Raw genomic sequence first — 11,317 nt, 5'->3', positions numbered from 1 at the left:
GGCAGCTGCAGCGCCGTGTGATCAGTCCAGTAACTATGGCAGCTGCAGCACCGTGTGATCAGTCCAGTAACTATATATATGGCCGCTGCAACACCGTGTAATCAGTCCAGTAACTACGGCAGCTGCAGCGCCGTGTGATCAGTCCAGTAACTATGGCAGCTGCAGCGCCGTGTGATCAGTCCAGTAACTATATATATGGCCGCTGCAACACCGTGTAATCAGTCCAGTAACTACGGCAGCTGCAGCGCCGTGTAATCAGTCCAGTAACTATGGCAGCTGCAGCGCCGTGTGATCAGTCCAGTAACTATGGCAGCTGCAGCACCGTGTGATCAGTCCAGTAACTATATATATGGCCGCTGCAACACCGTGTAATCAGTCCAGTAACTACGGCAGCTGCAGCGCCGTGTGATCAGTCCAGTAACTATGGCAGCTGCAGCGCCGTGTGATCAGTCCAGTAACTATATATATGGCCGCTGCAACACCGTGTAATCAGTCCAGTAACTACGGCAGCTGCAGCGCCGTGTAATCAGTCCAGTAACTATGGCAGCTGCAGCGCCGTGTGATCAGTCCAGTAACTATGGCAGCTGCAGCACCGTGTGATCAGTCCAGTAATTATGGCCGCTGCAGCACCGTGTGATCAGTCCAGTAACTATGGCCGCTGCAGCACCGTGTGATCAGTCCAGTAACTATGGCCGCTGCAGCGCCGTGTGATCAGTCCAGTAACTATGGCAGCTGCAGCACCGTGTGATCAGTCCAGTAACTATGGCAGCTGCAGCACCGTGTGATCAGTCCAGTAATTATGGCAGCTGCAGCACCGTGTGATCAGCCCAGTAACTATGGCTGCTGCAGCACCGTGTTTATCAGTCCAGTAACTATGGCTGCTGCAGCACCGTATTATCAGCCCAGTAACTATGGCTGCTGCAGCACCGTGTTTATCACTCCAGTAACTATGGCCGCTGCGACACCGTATGTTCAGCAGCAATAACTAAGCCTCCGTAGTATAGCGTGTTAAGCACACACGTATCTCTGTATATACACAACAAGAGCGCACAATCCATGACTGCATTGCAAGCATTGCCAGGCAGAGACAAGGCCGCCAAGATGGCGGCTTGGGGAGTAATGAAGCTTGGGCTCAGGAATTTTGGTCTTAATTAAAGGCAGTGTTAGAAGGCGCGAGGACTCCTCGTATTCTTCTTTAATAATGAGATGAAAAGGAGGTAAACTTCGTCACGGGAAAATTTGCTAGAGAAACAACAGAGAAAATGAAACCAGATACAGGGATCCTACGGAGGAAATTTCCAGTTTGCAGACAATATATTTTTCGTTCACAGTTGAGAGCTTGGGACGAGCTGAAAAATAAAATGGCACTGGACCTAATTTAAAAACGTCCGAGGCGAAAACAGACGGATTCATATCTGGGAAAACACGTGTCGCTCTGGCATACGTTGTAGGCGTTATGTTTAAATATAATACTAAGAGTGAGAGCAGTCATGAGGAAGTAGCGGACAGGAGCTACCAATCAGTCTCGTAATCAGGCTGTGTTTTCAGATTAAATATCAAATGAGGTGATAGGAAAGCGAATCGCAGCTGCCGCAAAGCGAATTGTAATTTGGACCGGGTTTTTCAAAAGGGTTAACAAGACTTTTATTTCTGCATTTGTAAAATAACATACAGAGTAAAATCTTGAACGGGAGAGAAATAAATAACCTCGGCTCAAGCAGAATTATTGCAAAATTTATTCTTATTGTTATGTTCGAGCCTAGAAAGAACAGTTTGCAAACTACTTGGAAATATAGCACAGTGACTGAAAATTACCTTAAATCTGGAATGGAAGCGAAGACGAATTCTAACTATGAAAATGATAGAAAAACAAACGACAACTGAAAATTTATCTACTTTGGGATCAGCCGGTTTTAGGTCGGAAGTCTTTGTTCAAACGAAGAAATACTAAGCCAGCTCACAAGCCAGATAGCCGGGGTCGCTCTGAGTTCTTCAAAAGGTCTTGCCGGGATAAGCCTTAAAAACGCCCAGTTTAAAGCAGCCATTAAACTTCACTCACAGGATAAGACGACGACGTAGAGCAAGAGGCACGTTCCTTCCTATATACGCCCTCAAAAACGCGAACAAATCTACGGCAGGTATCGCATCGCTTTTCAACTTGACCAACATTCTCCCATGGAAACGTGAGCTTGACTATTGTCGAGGATCAAGCCGACTTTTCTGGCAGCACATCCCACGGGTTAAAACTGGAAACACAAGTTCAGAAGCTTCGTCGGGATAACTGGTCATGACAATTGACGGGGACTGAGCAAGCAAAACTTGGAGTGGCAATTAAACTGTGAACTCGGGTCTTGAATTGAAGCTAGCAATGAACTTGTTTCAAAGCATTTGTAGAAAATTTTGGTCTCTGAATTAAAGAATATTTGCATTGCGATTATGATGGTTGAAACAATTCGGTAAAGAACAGAAGTTAACCGCTAATACGTAAGTATGCGTGATTTGATGTAACGCTCTCAACAATGATGACAAAAGAAACGAAAACTCATTGCAAAAAGCTATAAATTTCCTCAAGTCATAAATTACCGGAACTTCTCACATTGAAAACGAATATATTTTTCAAAGTGCAGTACTGGCCAATGTCATAATTTTTGAGCCCTTAAAGGACCAACGAAGAGCTGAAACAAGATGGTCGAATTTCTTTTTAGGACGGCGGTGACTGTACGTCGGGACCGGACAAAACAGGACCATTAGCTTATCTGAAGTTTTTAGGCGAGCTTCCGCTGAAGAGGCGAGCGCCACTTAGACCTCTCCTTGCATCTCCCTGCGCAGCAATGAACGTGTGCCTGGCATGCTACATTACAAGGTGCGTGGCTCACGGCTGATGTGCTGCAAGTAGCTGAGTGGCACGCGAGCTCTGCTAGACTACAATATACGCCAAATGGAAACTTCATTTCGTTTTCAGAAATTACACGAACACATTATTTAGTTGAATGAAACCATAGGAATATTTTTTTCTGAACAGAATGCCCAGTAAACTAGGGGTGACTGGAGACGGGTGAGCATGGATGGTTATTGTACTGCAGGAAAACTTCAGTGACGACTTTTTATTCGCACGGTCAATCATATAAAAACGCCGTGAAAAATGTATTAGAAAATAGGAAAGAAGTTGGTGGTGCTTAAATTCAGTCAACGTGTTTTATAACATAAATTAGTAAAATAATGTCACGTTGCTGCACTGATTAAATGACACCTCATAAATAAAGTTGTTAAAGAAACTTCTTCAGCCGACTATATGGATCGTACGGTTGCACCTACACTGCACAGGCAGGATAAAACAGACGACCGGGGTCACGGGGCTAAATTAAATTAAAATACAAATTTAACCCAGGAATACAGGAACAGACCAGCAACTTGCCGCGCCAGTTACGCTCCATGTTCAGCACGCGCGGTACTACTGAGATTAACGGAGACTGAGATACACAAAAAGAAACAGCGTCTCTGTCACGCAATACTGCCACGTTAATAAAAATTCAGAGTTACAATGAAGGGATAAAGCACTTCTCATCAGGACGCAGCTCTTGGGTCGAGGAACTAGCAGTCAAGAGGTCATTTAGAGCCAATGGAGGACGCTAAGAGCTCATTAATACGAGAGCTAGAACTCCGATCCCTTATTCTATTTCGTGCTTTGAATTCGAGATAAAAAGGCTTCGTCAAAAATGATGGCCTTCACGGCGGTGTAATTGGATCTTCATGGTGGTTATTCCAACAGATTCGCACAAGAACAGGCGATTCATTTAAGGTTAAAAATATGGAATGACGGAACAACCTTCAATAAATGAATATGCAAACAGACCGCGAGCTAAGTTCGGTTTTAGCTTCTATTCTGCAGATGAAATGCAATTGGGAAATGAAATTTAAAACCTGATTTGAAAATTAATTCCCAGCATAAGAATCAAATGTATTCCAAGATGACCATGATGAATTTTTTATCATTTTTACCAACATTACAAGGGACTGCAGTTGAGATGAACAAGTCAAATAAGTCACATACGCCCACCCAACATTTAGTTGCGCAGCAGTCTCAGCAGAGCTGGCGTAGGCGTGCTCGCGTGTGACGCAGCTCTCGCATTCCCTGACAAAAATATGACTGCAGTACAAGTAATAAATTCTCAGCGTGGAATGGAGAGGAGGGTCGGAGGATAGTGTGGAAAAATTAGCAGATATGATCTAGGAAGGGAATAACAGTATTTCAGCCGCAAACTTTTTCATTTACAACGATTAGACTTTGTGATATTTCAATTGATGCGTTAAGAACGCCAACCAAATTACGTTTCGGTTACAAGAGGTGAACTGAGTGTAGAAATTGGTGAGAGTGTGGAAGATTAGAATGAGACTAACGAACATGAAGGAAGCAAATTTTTAATTAAATAAAAAGTTATTAAGAAGTCATATTTTCATTAGGTAGCTCAAAAATTAAAACTGAATACTTTAGTGAATTTTCTTCATAGCGTCTAGAATTATTTCCGTAGGAAGACTTTCTGGAGGCAAAGAATGAAAACAGCTTCAAGGAATTCAGGACTCGAATGAAACGAATAAAATATTCTAGTTTACAAATCTTGGACGAGTGTGTGAAAGTGAATGAGAAAGTACTGGAGTTTGGGGCCAGTGGGGCGGTGACAACGGCGTATTTTTCCCCCTAGCCCAAGGAAGATTAACTCGCTGTCGACGCATCGAGTCCGATAGCCGGCCTCTCGTGCGACCGTCGTCAGGAGCTTCTCCCAATATCACTTGGCGAGGCTCCGAGAAAATAAAAAAATTTGAAATTTAGTTCATGTTAGAAGAGCCTCAGCTTTTTCCGCATTAGAAATGACTGGCTCTAGGAATTTCCACGCTTAATTCGAGATCAGCAGGAGAGTGACGCAATGGAGTGAACTTATGCAAAGCCGATCTTTTCAAAGAGCAGACCCGCTCTCGATAACAGGGCACATTATATCACAGAACTCCTGTGGCTTTAACAAAGAGGCAAGAAAATCTCTCAATTCTGAAGCCTAATTCGGAGAGAAGCTGCAGCACCAGACAATTGCCTCGTATGTCACACAAATGAGCGGCCATCTTGCTGCTACTTCTGCTGCTGCGTTTCTGACTTGCCATGCGCTGCTGCTGCTGCGTTGCTGACTTGCCATGCGCTGCTGACTTGCCATGCGCTGCTGCTGGTGCGTTGCTGACTTGCCATGCGCTGCTGCTGCTGCGTTGCTGACTTGCCATGCGCTGCTGACTTGCCATGCGCTGCTGCTGGTGCGTTGCTGACTTGTCATGCGCTGCTGCTGCTGCGTTGCTGACTTGTCATGCGCTGCTGCTGCTGTGTTGCTGACTTGTCATGCGCTGCTGCTGCTGCGTTGCTGACTTGTCATACGCTGCTGCTGCTGCGTTGCTGACTTGTCATGCGCTGCTGCTGGTGCGTTGCTGACTTGTCATGCGCTGCTGCTGCTGTGTTGCTGACTTGCCATGCGCTGCTGCTTGTGCCTTGCTGACTTGCCATACGCTGCTGCTGCTGCGTTGCTGACTTGCCATACGCTGCTGCTGCTGCGTTGCTGACTTGTCATGCGCTGCTGCTGCTGCTGGTGCGTTGCTGACTTGCCATGCGCTGCTGCTGCGTTGCTGACTTGCCATGCGCTGCTGCTGCTGGGTTGTTGACTTGCCATACGCTGCTGCTGCTGCGTTGCTGACTTGCCATGCGCTGCTGCTGGTGCCTTGCTGACTTGCCATAAGCTGCTGCTGTTGCGTTGCTGACTTGCCATGCGCTGCTGCTTGTGCTTTGCTGACTTGCCATACGCTGCTGCTGCTGCGTTGTTGATTTGCCATGCGCTGCCACATCCATGGCAATGTCTCTCAATGATTCAGTAGATACTGATGCGGTTAAAGCTAATGATCACTTCGATCGAAGATCAACATACTATAGCCTCTTAGAGTGAAGAATGTTAAAAGCAAACTCATGTTAACACTGCTCTTAGAATCGTTATTGAATATCCATTGAATGATCGAAAATATAAGAGCGATTGAAAATTGCGGTGGATGCAAGTTGTTCAGCGAGTTCGTCACGGAATAAAATATGCCGAATAACCAAAAATCTATTGGATGTACGGGTTGAAATTAAATAATTTACTCTTGATTAAATAATTTACTTAGAACATGACAATAATCAATTCAGGAGAATATGTTTGAATCAGACACATTGTAATCGTAAAAATTAGCAGAGCTATAACAAACAAAATTGTTCAAACCATCCGTAATTGCGGGGTTCATAAATGAATTTGAAGGTGAACATTTTTTTGCAAGATCCAAAAAGCAATCGCAGGCAACTCAGGCAGTAATTCCGCGGTCCGGCTCGTATCTTCGCCTGCACACTGACTTGAAAAATCGTTCCAGCAGAATATAAAGCATTGTTAGGCTACGAAAGAGAAACAAAATTAAAAAAAACATCACTCTGAGCTTGTAGCCAAGATAAATTATTCTTCGAGAACACACAAAGAACGTCACAACTTTTTCGAGGCGTTCAATCAAGCCCAAAGACCTTGAGACCTTTAAATAATTAATGGCGATAAAAAAATTGGTAGGCTAGTCCTACCAGGCGGTCTGGTAAAAAAAGATCCACAAAATGAAACAAAAAACTCTGTAATGTGAACGACTTCTCTGATAGAAGTGTTGCAGAAGGATATCGAACCGTAAACAAAATCTAAATATTTATCCAAGAACAACATTGGAAATAATGTCTGTCTGACGTGTGTTTTATAGATGAACAGTTCCAACCTAAAACTACAGAGATAAAATAAAAAAGCTTTACATTTTAATACCTGCCTAATTAAGTATATCATCAGCCTACTGTCTTTAAGGGCAAACTAACTAAGCGTGGAACATTATCAACTGCGAAAGACCATTTCAACATGTATGATATGCAAGCTTTCAGAATTCAATGAGAAATAAAGAGAAGAATAATAAACTTCCTGAACAGCAAGAACCTCGTGCAAAAGGCCGTTCAACCTATCCTGCCAAGAAAAATGTAAATAAATTTCAATCGATGGTTAAATTTCCCAAGGTTTACATTTTGTTCCGTTTAAAATCTACTCGACGATTCAATAACATAGAAAAAGCATCACTAAGGCTTAAAATCTCTTCGTAGCGCCGCAGTTTTGCCGACAAGAATATTCGGGTATCGACACGAACATTTTTTCGGGCGCAGAAGATTAGCATAGCCTGGAATGGGAGAGGAAGTTCATTTACTTCGAAGCAAAATATTGCCAACTGGAAATGGTTTTGGGCAGGCAGACGATAACCTTGGCAAGTACTAAGAGCTACGGGATTAGCTCGCTTGGTTTGCAGCGCCTGAATCATCTCAAGGGAGAACAGAAATCCGAGACGATGTCGTAAAGAAGGATCTAAAATACAGCAGGTGCCGATAGCTCTCCTAGCTTCAGATATTGATGCAGCATGAATTCGACGGGCCGGTGCTACATAAAATATGAAACGGTTCTAAAAATGACTAAATGATGAACATATCTTGCGTTCTTTGGTTAGTACCTGAGAAATGGGACTGCACTTGAACAAGGAAAATGAATCAGCTTATTTCATACCGAGAAACAAATGGGATTTTGATTCCGAGATTTCACAATAGCCTTGCGGATTATCATAAGTGAAAAAGAATTTTTACTTTCAGAAAAAAGTTGAAGCCTTCACTGCACCTGAATTCGAGCTTTTTCGAGGGTTTTTTCAGCTTTTCCCAGATTTTTGACGAGGGTTTCAAGATGGCAGCAAAAAATCAATATCACCTGACAAAAAAGCCGAATAAGATACACATCGGCAGAGAGCAGAAGACTGAGTCAGCAAATGATTCAAATAATAACTTGGGCTGTCCTCTTCTGACTTCTGCTTGGAAGGTCGACGTTCATACATTGGAAGAGCAACGCGCTGGCAAACACCGAGAAGAAAGTGGCAGTCTTTGAAGGTGCGGCGCGCAGCATTGCACGGGATGAAATGCGAATTTCTAAGATTTGTGTTCTCGTAAACGTCGGCAATGGGTTGTACGTTATCCTTTATGTCAGTATTCAACAGAGCTCATTGCTATAGTAGCCTCATTGCACGAATGATATCAAACACTAGAATACAACATTGCACTATTAGTAGAAATTGCATACGTGCAATTGGTGAATGATGAGTGTACCTCTTTATTCGTGTATGTAAATTACACATTTGCTTCTTGCAGTAACAGCCATTAATTTAATATTCAATTAGGGGAGCACGCAAACATCGTAAAAGTATGGAGATTTTGTAGCACGTAAGATATTAAGTTGACTGCATAGGATGTTCCCCCAGGTTAAAATTATGTCGGTAGATACTCAAAAAAATAACTATGAGCAGCACGAGTTTTAACTCTGCGCAGGATTAACGAAAAAGACGCGTATCCCTCCGATAAAAATAAACACAAATTTGTGCTGACGATCAATAATTGATTATTTACAAAAAAGATTCGATGAAACTTTTCAGTCAAGTAAACAAGTACATTAAATAGAAAGTGATTTTTTTACCTTTAGCGATACACGATAGGAAGCAATTAAATTATTTTATAACTCAAATATATTCTAGATCCTAACCACAGAAGTTGAGGTTTAAAACATATTTGGAATCATAACAATTTGAGTTCATATCGAAAAAGTATTTAAAATCTCCTTGAACACTAGGCAGCAGTCAAGTTATATGCTGCTAATCAATAATATTCTAGAAAAAAATGCATGCAATAATAAAAATAACAAATAAATTAATAAAAATTAATTATTTATTATAATTATATTATTATTAAATAAATAATAATGTAATAATAAATTCTAATCGGAAATGCCAAGATTGGAGAACTCACCTCGCAGGGAGGCGGTGCGCTGCGGTACGAGGGGACGATCTTGAAGGTAACGGAGCCTCGGGCCTCCCGCTGAGGGCAACGCGAGGGTAGTGAGGAGAGGGTTAGCATCCACAACGTCCAGGGATGGGTGGCAAACATGTGGCCGATAGGTTGAAAGTTGTGAAGAAATAAGTATAGAAATAACGAGACGAAAATAAATATTAGAGGTAAGCACGCAACACATCAAATTTATTTATGGAGAAATATGGGTTGCGTAATTATTTTTACAATTGCCCAGTTCAAGAAAATATTGATCGAGAAAAAATATACATTTTACAATAAAATATTGAGGCAAATTTTTTTAAATAGGAGATTGGAATTTCAAAACAGAATTGATCATTAAGAAGTATTGAGGAACCAAGAGAGCAATCAGAAAATTTTCGTCAAGACAAAAGAGAAGAAAATAGGGCGGGAATCAGTCGAGACGAAGGCGACACCGACGCGGGGCGATGAGTGCAGACGAGGTGAGCAGTTCCCGGGAGACGGCGGAGGCAGGGGGTGGAAGAGAACAACAAGAAGGGTAATATGAGGCATGCAGCCTCGCACTTACGAGTACACAGCTATGGCCTTACTTAGGGCAGGTTACTGCTGTGAACAGCTGTGGCCTTACTTAGGGCAGGTCACTGCTGTGAACAGCTAGAGCCTTACCTAGGGCAGGTCACTGCTGTGAACAGCTGTAGCCTTACTTAGGGCAGGTCACTGCTGTCAACAGCTGTGGCCTTACTTAGGGCAGGTTACTGCTGTGAACAGCTATGGCCTTACTTAGGGCAGGTCACTGCTGTCAACAGCTGTGGCCTTACTTAGGGCAGGTCACTGCTGTCAACAGCTGTGGCCTTACTTAGGGCAGGTTACTGCTGTGAACAGCTATGGCCTTACTTAGGGCAGGTTAGGGCAGGTCACTGCTGTGAACAGCTGTGGCCTTACTTAGGGCAGGTCACTGCTGTGAACAGCTATGGCCTTACCTAGGGCAGGTTACTGCTGTGAACAGCTATGGCCTTACCTAGGGCAGGTCAGAACTGCTGTGAACAGCTATACCCTTAGCAATGAATATTGGCATTGCAGTGAACAGTTATGCTCTTTTTACTCAGGGAAGATAAGCACTGACGTAAAGAGCTCTGAACCTATTTCCAAGGGAAGATTACAGCTGATTCAAATAGCTACGCAATTTTTACACAAGAAAGACAAATAGGGATGTAAAAAGTTCGGCCAATCTTACACAGAGTATATTACGGGCACAAGAAAAGTCAACAAATCTAGTAATTCTTCCAGAGTAGAAGCAAACTTTTATTCATTATTCAAAGTGCACAAGGTAACTACCAAATTCTAAGATTATGTCAAGAAAGTTATATTGAAAAATCAAATGTCATAAATAATTAAATACCATGAATTAAATGTCACTTAAGAGCATGGTCAAACCATTTCAATCTTCCGAATACAAAATTCTCAGGCACACTTTGAGAGCGCTCATACTAATCACATTTGTCACGTTACAACTTATTCAGGGCATATCAACTATTTTTCATTACACGCAGCTAAAAATTAGATTAAGAGTTCATTAAAGATTAAGTTCAACCACATTGCACCTAGCTATCTAGCAAGGAAAAACAAGAGTAATGACGACCTCCTAAAGGTATCGCGATTCTAAAAACTTATATTAACGACATCAGTTTTCAGTTCATCCACCCAGACGTACTCAGTGAATAATGCAAACAGTTTTGTATCGTATTTGTCAAGACTCTAACTAATACCGACGTGTGACGTTAACGATAGTCATTCTGGCCTTAGTAATTCATCGCCATAGACTTTATATGCTCTGCTCGCCTGCGTGAACAACCTGGCGATGCTGACTGAGCGTCTCATAACCTACAGGATTTGAGGATGTAGCATCAAATCACCTAGTGAGTTCTCCAGTGAACTCGCTTGAGGATGTAACATCAAATCCCCTAGTGATTTCCCCAGTGAACTCGCTGGAGGATGTAGCATCAAATCCCCTAGCGAGTTCCCCAGTGAACTCGCTTGAGGATGTAGCATCAAATCCCCTAGCGAGTTCCCCAGTGAACTCGCTTGAGGAAGTAGCATCAAATCCCCTAGTGAGTTCCCCAGTGAACTCGCTGGAGGATGTAACATCAAATCCCCTAGTGATTTCCCCAGTGAACTCGCTTGAGGATGTAGCATCAAATCCCCTAGTGAGTTCCCCAGCGAACGCTATTAAATACGTACTTATGATATGTGCGGCCTCGTCGTTTATGCCAGTTAATTTTTCGATACATGTTCTGTTTATTATGTAAATATTATCATGAATCTAGCCTGAACTGTAAAATACTCTCCATACGCGTAATTTCAAAACTGAAGCACATGACAAATGTATTA

General features: G+C 42.6%; 1 protein-coding gene across 1 annotated transcript in view; it reads right to left on the bottom strand.

Moving 5' to 3' along the window:
• Nucleotides 1-11,317, bottom strand: part of LOC108666822 (peripheral plasma membrane protein CASK) — a 201,031-nt gene that overhangs the window by 22,919 nt on the left and 166,795 nt on the right. Inside the window, exons 14-15 of the mRNA XM_047880920.1 lie at nt 8,909-8,977; nt 5,469-5,865 (exon numbers count right to left, since the gene is read on the bottom strand). Coding sequence (XP_047736876.1) covers nt 5,469-5,865; nt 8,909-8,977 — 466 coding nt within the window. The remainder of the gene's footprint in view (nt 1-5,468; nt 5,866-8,908; nt 8,978-11,317) is intronic.

The sequence above is a fragment of the Hyalella azteca genome, unplaced genomic scaffold, assembly GCF_000764305.2.
Source record: "Hyalella azteca isolate HAZT.00-mixed unplaced genomic scaffold, Hazt_2.0.2 contig863, whole genome shotgun sequence".
In the NCBI taxonomy this organism is placed as follows: Eukaryota; Metazoa; Arthropoda; class Malacostraca; order Amphipoda; family Hyalellidae; genus Hyalella; species Hyalella azteca.
Note: the sequence above shows the minus strand (reverse complement) of the source record. Positions and strands in the feature narration are given on the sequence as shown.